Source organism: Phallusia mammillata, chromosome 2 (genome assembly GCF_965637545.1).
Source record: "Phallusia mammillata chromosome 2, kaPhaMamm4.hap1.1, whole genome shotgun sequence".
Taxonomy (NCBI): Eukaryota; Metazoa; Chordata; class Ascidiacea; order Phlebobranchia; family Ascidiidae; genus Phallusia; species Phallusia mammillata.
The window spans coordinates 29,566,448-29,580,099 of NC_137253.1; the positions used below are offsets into that span (position 1 = coordinate 29,566,448).

Here is a 13,652-nt window from a genome sequence, read left to right on the forward strand (position 1 = left end):
GCGGCGCAACCGTTCCCTTTAATTTTTATTTGCAAAGGCCCAACGTTTCGCCCTAAATTCATTTTCGTTGTTTTGCTTGAGTTTTTTGGATCATCCAAAAAGACTATGATGAAAGGCTACCGTTTCATGAACGACACGAAATCAACCCTAAAACCCGTACTTTTTCACTTCGTGCCGTTTCAAAGGTCAAGATAGTTGAAAATAATGAAATATTTTCGTCATACCCATGGCCTTACAAAATAGTTGTCCTTTGCGGCACAGTTACAGAAAGTTTGCGGTAGCATAAACAATTTTTGCATATCTTCAAGCAACTTTTGTAGATAAGTAGAGTAAGACATCTAGGGGCGATGCTATTAAACTTTCTAACCGCCCTCCAAACAGCTAAAAAAATTAAAAACGCACCCACTCTTTAGTCAAAACCCGAAACTCAAACACATTTTACGGGCAATAAGCCAGTTTTTTTGCGTATGGTTTCAAGCTGAAGATTTCCACTTTGAACTTTTGCATTAAACGGCAAACAAATGTTGACCATCAAATTCATAGCACTCTATAAATTTGATAGTATACCTGGCAGCAACAGCATACATAAATGTTGACCACTCTAAACAATATAAAAAACCTCCGTATTTTTTACGTAAGGGCTGAAAATCCTTACCCCGAAAGGCATAAAATATTAAGTGGAAACTTAACAACATATCTTCTTAGTCGCATAATCGTAACTTTCGTTTCAAAAGAGCACGTCGTATACGACATACGATCAACGGGATTTGTGTTCCATAAATATTTGACCACAGATCTTCCTAATATGGACCGTAACTGGTTTGGAAATGGGTCTTTTTTCAATTCTGTAAGTGCACCCAAATGCAGCGGATGCGGCAAGTGACCGTGAAAAACGTGGCCGGGCAGCTTTTAATCATGGCATATACTGTTGCCATTTGCACTGTTGAGAAAATGCCTACAAGGTCAAAGAGCAAAACTGAACAACTAAAACTAATAGGATCCAAACTGATGAATCAGGCATCACAACACACAATATTGCCGCTTGACTGAGCCTCTGTCAAATACATGACATTTGTTTCCATTACAGCGTCTTTACTTTGCTTGGTTTACGTGTAATTTCTTTTTTACGTGTAATTTCCCAATAAATTTGTTTAATACACCCAATGAACCCATTTAAGTTCATAAAAAACATTATTCATTTGTCCTTAAAATGTACATATTTCGCCTTTACAGCATAATCAGTATAAAGGACAGTAAAATTACTAATACTTTGTAGACGTGACAAGCAGCTTTATGTGAAAACAGACGCATTTATACATATACAAACGCCTAATTTGGCGCTTCATGGCCGTTTTTTGACCGCCTGTGCGCAAGTATTTGCTGCTCGGGGGACGCAATCATTGCCTGTTACGCTTGTGCCTGCCTTGCAATTTTGTAATACAACCTGCTAGGTTGGCTTTAATCACAGGAAAATGTTTTTATGCAACTCCACACTTCGAAATGGCTGTTTCCAATGCTAATTTGCGTTCCTACTTTTATAAATATTTAACACTGATAGTATACATTGGTGATATTCATTATAAGATATGCTTGATAACAAACTGAATGGAAAAGAAAATAATTTAGAGGCAAAATGTACAAGTACATACTTTAGTTATGTCAGCCATTTTGCCAAACCCTTTTAATGGCAATAATGATACTTTATACAACTATTATGACGTAATAGGTCAACTTTATATCATGTATAAATAACAGGTCGTTTGAAACAGCGCTAAACAGTAGCTTTCCTGGCAAATCAAATATCAACACGCCAATGATTATACCTTTGTACTTCAAGCAAAGTTATAACCTTTTAAGTCAACATCTATAACAAGTTGACTTAGGGCGACATCAAACGCATATAAACACAAAAAACATGTGTTATAAAGCCGCCCTAAATAACTTAACATAAGAGCCTTGATTCCAACCAGCTAGTAAAGATAAGCATCTACCTCCAGGATAGATCTAACGCAACCGGTGTGATGTTTTTGTGTAGCATTATTTACCTTAGCTTGTAGACATGTTTTCAACCCGGCATATGCTATCCGTGTTGCAGAAGTTCTAGCAGTTTGGCATTTTCCAAAGGCCTTGTCAAGGTCAATAAACTACGTTCGGTATCTTCAAAGCTGATTTGCTGTTAACGGTTTCTTGAATTTTCACAAAACAAGTCCTGTTGAATTTGCTTGCAAAGTTTTCCCGCTCAAAACTTGCACAAACAGTAAACATTAACGTTTATCCAATGATCGAAAGGACAGTTATTTTATTTTTGTTGTTTTATCGTAAGTTTACTACAAAATGACAATTTTGGTGCATTACAGTTTATTGCCACAAACTTCCAGTAAATATATGTTCGAATTTAAACATGTGAGACACATTCGTCCTTAAGAAAAGAAGTCTTAACATTTGGGGAGGGTGGGCATTTAATACAATGTTAATGGGTGGGCATTTAATACAATGCTGACCAATTTTACTGAAATTTTTGACAGCTTCATAATTTTATAAATTTTAGCATTTAGGCTATTGTTGGCAAAGGGTGTGGTTTATTTGATTGTCCCAGAAATCAACAACTTTGTTCACCAAAGAGCAATAAAAGTCTTCTTGTGTTTACTTTTACACCAATTACAATCAAGCTCTAAACCAGGGGTCTTCAACCTTTTTGGTGCAATTGGCCCCTTTCCAATGCACTGCCTCAAAATCGCGTGCAAACGAAACAAATGTGAAGTAAAGCTCGTTACCGTTGTATTTAAAAACTATGGCCTGTCACCATCCATAGCCTCAATACAGTGTCCCATGTGGCTAATTAAATGCCCAACCTTGCTTTCGAGATCAAAAAAGTACAAAAATCCCCAGTAAACACAATGTATTCAGTTAGCAGCATGTTTATGCTGATGCGTCTCTTGTCCCTGGTGTTTGTTTGCAAGACGAATTACATCTGCTTGTAAGTTAAAGTTAGCTGAGTCTCACAGTTCTTGTACACATTTCAAATCGCCCCAGCTTCCAAATGGTTTTGCTGAAAATCAGGTTGATGTGGCAATGCTTGGCAACTGGCCGATTCTGTAAACTACTTCAATAGGCATGGCGTGCCATTTTTATTCGAGTTCGCATTTATCGTCCTCGCGCATCACCTAGTGTTAAACGAAATATTTTTGTTCGAGGCTTTCGTTAACTGTACTGGCCGAAACGTTTGCTTCTATCGTCTTTCTCAGCCGTCAGCAATAACACAAAATATTGTAGTTGTATTTGTTTGTCATAAAGCATGTAACAGCACGACCAAACACATAGTTGACAATAATAATAGACGAAGCGATGTCACAATTTTCGTGGAATCTTAGATTCCAAAGCATTATTTACGAAAAAGCAAAACCCACAACTGCCACCAACTTCGCTAGGCAAAGTTTAAAACAACAATGAAACGAGAGAGTTCAAAAATGCTATCGAGGACATAGGTTTGAACAGTTGACTCATATGAAAGCAAACAAAACTATCAGAGATGACATTTAGACACAACCCTTAGGTCAGTGGTTCTCAACTAGTTTCAGGGTATGAGTAAGAATAAAGAGAGCATACACAACAAGTACATTGGCTTGAAATGTATTCCTTCAATACAGAATTTGTGGAGGTGCTATCAAACAACCGACAGCTAACAATAATAACATGGATAAGTTTTTTTCGTACTGAATATTCAATAAAGTATATGTGACTATTTCCAGTTTATCACCAAATATGATTAACGTCTTGTGGACCACGTAAAAGTCATCATGGACCACTAGTTGAGAACTGCCTTAGGTTATGCAGTGGTACCAACTACTGCACTGTGATTTCGAGCACATCATTATTGCAATCTGTACGAACACATTCGTGTACCAGCTATACCTGTACGGAAGTGTCAACACAATATTAATAGGTGATAGTTTGGATGTCCTTGGGACAAATAGTGTTCGATTAATGAACTTTAAGATGCTTCTGAATTTTGTGAATCGTTTTTCGGTCAAGGGCACAGAGGTCAAAGTCCATTGCGTCACCGTCCATCGCGAATTGACCGGATTTTTGAACAATTGAACGAACCTTTACAAGCACAACGACATAAGTGAAATATGGTCAAAAAAGGTGAAACCTAATCGAACCCTATACATTGAAAGCTTGAACAAAATTATAAACAAAATAGATTGACATAAGGAAAAGACAAAAAATAATCACATAAAATAAAAGTAAAAAAAAACATAACTAGAGACTTACAAACGACTTTTTTTACAAGAAATTTGTTAAATATCGTTTTTACTGCACTGCACCTAACTTTGTTTTTGTGTCAAACCAATCTGCTTCAAAATTGCAAACTTTCACAAAATATTTTCTACAAATATTACATTTTAATCAAGACTACAAACAACAAAAGAACTGAAAAGTTACCTTTTTCTTGACTGCAGCATCGCGTATTTGTGACAAAGCATTCTGCAGTTGCTTCAGTTGTTCGAACCAATTCGCGTTCAAACCAGGAAAGTTTTTGAGCTCCGTGCCGACGCTTACAGTAACCATGGGCGACGGTGGTCTAGCAACGCGACTGGGAGGTCTGAAAAGTGAAAAATAATTCGACAAAAATATATATATATCACTGCAAATCAACATTATAGTATAACCAGGGTTGCCATACCGTCCTTATTTCTAAGATTTGTCCTTATTTTGAAGGGCTATGTCTTAGAAAAGTTTGTTTTCCTTATTTCTAAGAAATGTCCTTATTTTTGGCTTGAGTCCTTCTTTTGTCTAATTTTCAACAATTACTGGTCAAATCCCTGCTACAAGTAACAGTAAACCTAGACCTAAGCTGTTGTGAGATGCACGAAGTATTTTCTACGAACAAGGAGTAGCTGCAAAAAAATTGTTTCTGGCCAAAATATTTCATATGACATGTCATGACTCGTATAAATGCAAAGATTTGTTCAAAAACGTTTGTTTTGTATGAAAATTTTTTTCTGTTGTCCTTATTTTTGGTTTCAAGCCGATGGCAACCCTGAGTATAACGCTAAATTAAAAATAGTCCTTTGCACAACAAGGTCAACTGTTAAGCGTACACCAGTTACACAAATCAGCAACGAATGTGATTCTAACTTAAAACAATTATGACAAAGGGCTTTGCACTCAGCTTTGATTAACGAACGATGTAGAATCTGCTCGTAGCAAAAGCTGGCCAGTGCAACTACTTGAGTAGACCCAACATTTTTCCCAGGATTTGCAAATACATATTTTTTGGTAGCTCAGCATAAAAAAACAATATCACACGTACGATGTTTCAACTAGTCGCTTCTTTTCAGGAGGAAAGCTCTTAGGATTTCTATGCTGCGGGGAATTTTCTTCAAACAAATCTCCTTCACTGTCGCTATGACAACACAATTTGCTAACAATAAATTTTATAAAACCAAACAATAAAGGACTCTCATTTTATTAAAAAAAAAATTCAGTGCAACGTTAGGTTCCCAATTGTTTCACCCAAAAAAATCTTCTTCCAAAAATTCTTTTCAAAAACATAGTCACAAAAACATTTTTTTACTGAAATCTCAAACTTTGAAACTAAGCAAATTACCTCTCGCGATCATCACGTGATGAAACCGATGCAGCGTCATCGCTTGTGACGTCATGGGTGTCTTTATGCAGGAGAAGCGGTGGCAAGGGGGAGTGGACGGGGGAGGGCGACTCAGATGATGATCGAATTGGCGAAACTGCAATGTCATGCAAAAAAACATGACTCATGGAACATTCAGCGGTTAAGACCTAGCGTTCAAGCTTTAAACTTATTTATTTATTTTTCTTGTACTTGTGATATGAACGAATATGCTTACTCAGATCTTGTTGGAAGACTTGTTGTCTTGACGGTACACGCTCTGGTTCCTGTTCAACTAAAAACACCACAACGTCAAATACAAATAAACGATAAGATAGTCCAGTGTGATTTTTACCCAAAATAGCAACAAAGATATTAGCTAAAAGCATGGATTTTGTGATAATATTGGGCGAAGTGTTACATTGGCATGTTTGTATGTGGTGTTAACCAACCAACACTTTAAATGTAATTTAAACCTAAATTTTAATACTTTCTGTCAGTGAGCGGAACTAATGTACTTTTGTTTACTAACTCGACTAACACTGCATGCTGTAATCAGTGGTGGGGTTCAGCCGGAACGCACCGGTTTTATAGAACCGTCTCACGAAATTTTATGAGATCAGCGAACCGGTTAGCATTACTGGTTACTGTCAACGGACTTTTTGTAACAGAACCGGCTGAAAAATATGACCTTTGTGATAGAACCAGCTGAAAATTATGACCTTTGTTATAGAACCGGCTCACAAAATATTTTGAATCCTACCATTGACTGTAATGTTGTAACAGTTTGTGAAACAGTAATTGTATATTACGTAAAAACTCCGTATTATAAAAGAGACAGATGTAATATCAGGATCCGGTAAATCGCATGATCCGTTTTATTGCATTGAAATCATAATTCTCAGGCGTAGCTAATTGTTAAAAAAAATCAGTCTGGTTAATGGCATAATCGAAAGTTAGTCACGCGATTAACCGGATTCGTCAGTATCAGTTTACCTGCGCTTGAATCGCTGTCGCTTGTCACAGGCAATCTGCTTTCTAAAACAAAACACAATTTTGTGTAAATGACACAATTTAAGACAGTCGTAAAAACAAACCTCTAGTTGGGGTTGGTTTTGATCTCGGTTTCTTGTCACTAGAGTGCGCTGCAGGGCGCTCTTTGTGGCTTGAGCTGAAAACCAAAAAACACGCCTTTCAAATACGTAAATTTTTACACAATTTTTCCCATGCATAGCTTATGTAACAGCAATATACGATAATTATCCAAAGATTACACGCGGAATGTTGTTTTAGCGGTGGGGCGTGAAATACTAGTTTACCTGGAATGAGACGATTTCTCTTTCTTTCGTTTCAGCTGTGGCGAGTTACCCGGAAGTACTTCCTTGTTGTGATTTCCCACGCTCGTAGGAGTTGTGGTAATTTTCGCACGCGGCTTAGATGACTTGTGTCTTTTCTCTACAATGTAATGCCGTTGAAGATTGTTTCAGTAAAAACTTACACAAGTTTGCATAGGTGCTGACAACTTCATTTTGAGAAGATATTTTTTTTGCTCTAATGCAATTCATGATGTAATTTAAACATAATTTTTGTAAGTATGTGATGTAGCACCAGCGCAGGCGCAAAAATACCACTAATTAATAAAGAAAGAGGAACCAGTTTTATTGAAAACATTAGTAAGGTCTTCTCAATCTAAGCCTAGCGCTCCCCTGGGTAGTTGTTGAATTAGTACACATAAAAAAATGGTCTCAAAAACATCCATTTTTTAAAAACAAAACAATATGAAAGTGAGTAATAAAGCAAAAAAAGTTGAGAAACTTGGGAATAATCACTAAAAATTCAACAAAAAATTACCTTTCCCACTGTTTGGTGCACTAGACCGTGCAAAGGAAGTGTCTGAATTGACAACAAAGGTGTTATGCGGAGGTGTCTCACATATGTCCATGTCCATTAACTCTGTGTTGTCCCTTTTGGGAGGAAGAGGAGAAGGTTTCCTCACTTCTTCTTTCTTCATTTTCTTCGCCAACTTTTTGGCCTCCTTTAGTTTATCCTTCTTCATCTTTTTCCTGATTCTCCTCTCCTCTTCGGAGTCAGAGTCCGAACGCATCATCTCGACTTTCTTCGGAGGAGCAAGATCGCTGTCGGAAGACGACATGGTCCGGCGCTTCTTCTGTTTTGTTTCTTGTTTAATCTTCAGGACACTAGGTGGCGGTTTTCTGCACAAAAGGTCCAAAATATTTTCTAATGACATTTTCAGTTTATCAAGACTTTCAGCAATTTGTTGAAACGTCTGCATGATGTATTCTGTATACACAAGCTCTCTGGCTTTTTGATAAATTTCTAGGTGTCCCTTTTCTAGTTCTACGCCAGTGGTTTAGACCAGGGAGCCGAACCGCTTGTCATACGGGTTCAGGTTCGGTTCGGGTTCACCTGGTTTTGTTTTTAAGTGTTCGGGTTCTGTTCCGGTTTTTAAAAATGTATATTTTCGGGTTTGGGTTTTGTTCAGGTTTGGCCAAATTATCTGGTCCGAACTGGTTTGCGGTTTTTAAACCGGTTCAAATTTTTATTCATTTTAATTTTTTTTATCCATCATCTACGTGGCCTTATAAAACTCCAAAAGAATTTTGTCCGTGCACTGTTATTTTTGACACGCCCTATAAGTGTTATCTTTTGTATTTTTCAGTGCGGTGTTTGAAAAAAATTCGCAAAATATAAAACAGACTGCATTTTTTACTGGTTCGGTTCCGGTTCGGGTTCAACGCCAAACGAAATACAGGGTTCAACTTCGGTTCGGGTTTTTAGAAAATCGTAATTAGCGGTTCAGGTTCGGTTCGGGTTTAATGAAATTAACCGCTCAAACCGGTTCGCGGGTTCGGGTTCAGTTCCGGTTTGACTCCCTGGTTTAGACCCACTGTAGATACTCATTTAAAATCCAGTCAGCTCTTCACTTCATTCTATAATTTCCAAAAAGTAAGTAATATTTTTCAACACCAATAGTTCAGCATACCCCCCACCACCAAACAGCCCCTGGGGGTAAAGGGTAGGGCTGTATAAGAACCGCTGTTTTAAATTTTTTGTACTGGTTCAACGCACATGTTTATGCTCAAAGTTTGTTTATTTAATTTATTTTTTTGTTAGTGGTATTAAGAGTAACTTTTCTAATTTCTATACATTGTCAGTGGATTAAATATTTTACAATTCTTACACAAGGCAACATTAATTAATGGCCCGACCCAAAATATCTAGCATATCAGCAACAAGCCTAAATTAACACAAGAGCAGAACACAAATCCAAATACTTCTCTTTTTTTCTTTTTTCCGGAAACTTCTCAATTCTTTCACTTGACTCCTTCTTTATTTTAACATCAGGAGGTGAAGGCCTAAAATATATTTTTTATTTTACATTTAAAGCCTCGGTTTGATAAAATAGATCTGACAACACATTTTAGCTCCATCAAAGTAAAATTTGACTTTGAATTAAAAAAGAAAAACTCACTGATGTTTCGATTTTACAGTCTCAAGTCAAACATCACCTTTTTTCACTTGAAGCTTTGGTGTCTTCTCTTTTACTTGGTTCCTTCTTTTTAATTTGCTTTATATCGATGCTTTCTTCACGTGAGAATAGACTCGGGGGCTGACCTTTCTCAATTTTAATCTGAGAAAAGTAAATTCAGCTGCACAGAAAATGTTAACAGTCTTCTGACATTACCTTGATTTTGTTCAACTTTTCTCTTGGCTTTTTGTCAGCTGGTGCTGATGAATTCAACTTCTCCTGAAAAGAATTGAAAGAATTTAGTACATTTAAAAACCCACGCCTAACTATACTGTTAAATAAAAACAAATGCTATTCAAATTATGGTGTATTTTTTCCTATGCAAATAAGGAGAAAAAATACACAATTACTGTAAATCATTTACAAAAAAAATTCAAAAACAATTTCTATTTTCAGTGTGTTGACAACAAAATTTCCATTATATTAATCAATTTTAAACATAACCATTTCGAAAGTGTTTGATCCTAGCAGTTTATTACAATAAAACTGTAAAATACTACAAAAAATACAACAGTACAAGTGATTTTCATTTTTCACTAGTGCTTTGTAAAAGAGTTTTTGGAAAGGTCAGCTCTTGTCTCATGCTCAGGGCTTGTCAACAAAATATGTGTCATGCAAACAAAGTTAGAACCTCATTTAGATCTTCTTTGTTATCAAACACCGTTTCATCTACTTTATATATTTTTAAAATAAGGTTTTCAACTACGCTCTGCAGTTTTGTATTCAGAATTTGCTGCAAAAACATATTTAGTTTGATGCAGAGTTGTACACCAAATCAAGTTCAGGTTTATGTCTAAATAAAAATTTGATTTAGGCCTGCCTTCACCAGCTGGGCTTCATTGCGCGGGTGTTTCAAAAACTTATACGCCAAATTCAAGCTTTGTTAGAAAAAAATTGGTCAGATTTCAGTTTTATACTTTCCGGTTTCTACCCCTATTTCAGGCCTGCTTACAATTCTGTGTTGGTGTGCAACAAGATTTCAACCTTAAACAACCACTTAGACAAAATTGCTTCAAAAAGTTTTTACTATGTACCTCAATTTTCTTTTTCTTTATTAGGTCAGCTTCAGTGACGCTGCTCCTTCTTTTGCTTTCATCTTTTTGGGATTTCTGTTTGTGCATCTTCATTGCAGACTTTGACTTTCTGTCGCTTTCATCTAAAATATTACAGGTTTTACAAACTATTAAATGTCACAAAACTACTATATTATACTGGTTTTAAAAACAGCTATTACAGGATACATTTTTTGAAAAGGAGTACAAATTAAAGTTCAAAGTCTTTTCAATTTTTTTTGTAATGCTAGCATATTTTTTTAATTGAAGTTAGTAGCATTCAAATCAGACTTTGTACACAAAACCATACAAAATATATTTTAGGTTCTGCTCATAAACAGGTCCAGTTTTACAACTTGGTAAATTTCAAAAACAGAGAAATTGTGAGAACTATATATATATACAATTTATAACCTTCGTACATACACAGCATTTACAACTTGGTAGTAATTAACACTAAACAACAGTCTGTAATACAAACATAAATCTAATCGGAAGCATATTTTAAAACAATGAAGTAACTCACTAGATTGTCGATGTTTGGTGTCACTGTGACCAACTTCCTGAAAAAAAAAAAAAGCTTTCTTAACAATAGTTTTTCAGAGTTAACTTAAAAACGCAGTGTTTACATCCATGAGCCACATGGCATGGACCAACATATATTTTTTGAACAGAACATGCATATCACCACAGGTATTTGGTATAATTTTATTGTAATTTTATTTTACCCTTATCTGAATGGATAAGTTTTTTTGCACCTTGTTATCCATTTAGGTGAATTAAAGTTTAAGTACCTTTACTTTCTTCTCTTTAGTCTGTGACGATCCGTCTTGAACTTGTAGAACCCCTACAATTCAAACATTTGTATTGATGCTAAAAAAGTTAACCATTCAACTATGGTTGTTTTAAGCAGGCAATACAAAATTGCTGCCAATTAGCACAAGTATTTTTTATTACACAACCAAGTTTATGATAAAATTCGATACCCAATTACGGCAAATCCATCAAAATTTGCCATGATACAATTCTTGATTTTTTGGACTTAACCCAAAATATAATAAAAAAAGGTAGTGTTTTTGTAATTTAGTTTGTGACAATAAAAAACACATTTTTTCAACAACATTTTGATAGTAAGCATAAAAAAACTTTAAACCTCCAGCTCGCAAAAGTTTCTTTTTAAAGTCATCAGCAGGACTTGTGAATGTGAGCATCTCGATTCTTGTGTGGTTGACGGGGGGCATTGTTTCCATGTGAAGAAACATGTCATAATGAAATCGTACCGTCTTTGGCTCTGACTGCATCAATTTATAACAATGAAAGTTATTGGTTACACATGGCTTTTTGTTTGCAATAACCTTTTTCTAAAGTCTTTTTCTAAAGACATTACTAAAAAGTACATGCTTCTAAGAAAATTTTAGTAGGCACTTTTATTTAGGCAAAATCTTTGATCAAGAACAAAGGAACCAAGTAAAATTCCAAAATGTATTAAACATTTGTAATTTGATGAAATGCTGATTTGCAAAACAAAGTCCGTTTCAAACTTTGGTACATAAAAAAACCATCATGTTCAAATCTAATCTTTAAACCCTTTTTTTCAAGTTACTGATTGTTGGTTAAAAATTGAAAAGTCTTTACCTTGTTTTTAAAGTGAATATCAATAAGCATGTTGAAACCAGCATATCCAGTTTCCTTTACTTCATATGGTGGAGCTTTGATGACATGTTTTGGTTGCCCATATGACTCATGTAGCCAAAACACAACCTGTGAAAAAGACCAAAGCTTATTTTACTTAGACCAACATATGTCGAATTCAAGAAACCACATCATACATTACTGGATTCATATTTACAGCTTGTTGTACTGTATATGAGAAAATAATTAAGTGTAAGCTAAGAATAAAAACTAAAAAATGAGAAAATAAATGAAATTGTGTTCACAACCTTTTCAACAAAGTGTTCAATATCTATGCCATCTGCTCCCTTCACAAATACCATCCAATCATGTGTGTGTCCATCCAATGTAGGGACATCTCGGAACTGAGCTATGTGCCCTAGTTCAATCTTCACCACAATCTGGCAACAAAAACATACTTTTTATTTGAAACATTAACAAAAAATAAACTAATATGCATAATGGTAGAGGCAAATATAGAGAAAGCCCAGTGAAATTTCATGTAAAATGTGATATACCTAATAAAAACACATAAACACAACAATTGGCTGTAAAATCATACTGAGTAGGATTTGTATATTTTGATTATAAAACACATTAATTAAGCTAAACCATATTTAATATTAAAGGAACTTACCGCAGTGGCCATTATGATTTTAGTTCAAGTAACATTTAATTCAGCACCTGTAACCTGTATCAAAAAATGCAAAACCAAGCAATATAGGCAACTAATCAAAAAGTACATAACAGTTTTAATAGTAAAGCCTTAGGTGAATATAATGTTTTCATACCATGATAGCTACAAAATTTGTTTGGTTTGTGTGGCTTTATTACATAACTATTGTACTTTCTGAAATTTCCACCATCGTTTTTTGGATTTCCCCTTAATGCCGAGTGCCGACTCTTGTTGCTCTCGTTTCGCATCATTGGGTTTCTAGGTTTCAACAAAACTGAAATAGCATTGGAAAAATTGCTAAAGAAAACTGTTTTTAACGAGTTACTTTTTGTGAAATATCACCAACACATCGGTAACAAGGCCAAGCGCAATATATTGTTAAATGAAACAATTGATTTATGTTACAAACATACGAACATTGCTGATACTTGTAAAATTTAGCCGGCCCATGTTCAATCGCTGTTATCAAATCGCTGCATATGGGTTTATGTAAAGGCTATGCTGTTATTTTATTTACATTTTGTGTGTTGTGTTTTTTTAATAGATAAAATGTCGTTTTATACATTGAAATTTAAAATATAAAATGATTATTTGCCCAGTTAATCGTTTGCAGTCGCATGATGTCAGTGCTTTTTTCTCCAAATAAAACAGAACTTTCGAGTTGACTCGACTACACTCCAGTCCGGGCACAATTTTCGCAAAAGATACACTTTTGGTCAACGGGACTTTTGGAAATGTTAGAGGTGAGGCAGGGCAGGGCGAGTGTTACCGAGTACCAGCTCTCAATGCTTCAGGGTTAAACAGTTGCCAATGGTGACGTCACAATTATTGGGCACGAAGCCGTCATTATTTTTTAATTGACAGAAAGTTTGCATCTATTTTCAAATCTAAAGTATTATTAATTTTACGACGTCTCAAAAACATGGTTGCTGTTTTATTGTTTGTTCTTTCTGTTACATTGTTTCTTGTTTGTTTGTTTCAAAATGTTACCACAAACATTATTATAATTTGTATTTTAAAATGTTGCATTGCAAGTTTGGGCATTCACAAATATAGTTTTCCCATTTCCCA

General features: G+C 35.3%; 1 protein-coding gene across 2 annotated transcripts; it reads right to left on the reverse strand.

Annotated features, from left to right (window-relative positions):
• Positions 1-3,260: 3,260 nt before the first annotated feature.
• LOC145214098 (uncharacterized) lies at positions 3,261-12,807 on the reverse strand. 2 transcript variants are annotated; one of them, XM_080082560.1, is made up of 20 exons: positions 12,697-12,806; positions 12,543-12,596; positions 12,175-12,306; positions 11,870-11,995; positions 11,388-11,529; positions 11,029-11,081; positions 10,761-10,797; positions 10,217-10,338; positions 9,339-9,401; positions 9,163-9,284; positions 8,929-9,009; positions 7,484-7,845; positions 6,952-7,087; positions 6,730-6,803; positions 6,629-6,670; positions 5,871-5,927; positions 5,615-5,750; positions 5,318-5,410; positions 4,447-4,606; positions 3,261-4,104 (listed from the first exon to the last, which is right to left on the reverse strand). In XM_080082560.1, exons 2-20 carry the CDS (start codon positions 12,552-12,554, stop codon positions 3,982-3,984), a joined length of 2,073 nt encoding a protein of 690 aa, XP_079938686.1. In that variant the 5' UTR covers positions 12,555-12,596; positions 12,697-12,806; the 3' UTR covers positions 3,261-3,981. The 2 variants fall into 2 exon arrangements, with proteins under 2 accessions (XP_079938686.1, XP_079938687.1); XM_080082561.1 differs by lacking the exon at positions 5,318-5,410 and having other exon boundaries at positions 12,697-12,807.
• Positions 12,808-13,652: the final 845 nt, after the last annotated feature.

What these genes read in the sequence shown, in the direction of transcription:
- LOC145214098 (XM_080082560.1), bottom strand. An exon ending in TAAAGAAAAAGAAAATTGAG is followed by an intron (nt 9,402 to 10,216) that starts GTACATAGTAAA and finishes AATTCTTTTCAG; the next exon opens with GAGAAGTTGAATTCATCAGC. An exon ending in AAAAGTTGAACAAAATCAAG is followed by an intron (nt 9,285 to 9,338) that starts GTAATGTCAGAA and finishes TACTTTTCTCAG; the next exon opens with ATTAAAATTGAGAAAGGTCA.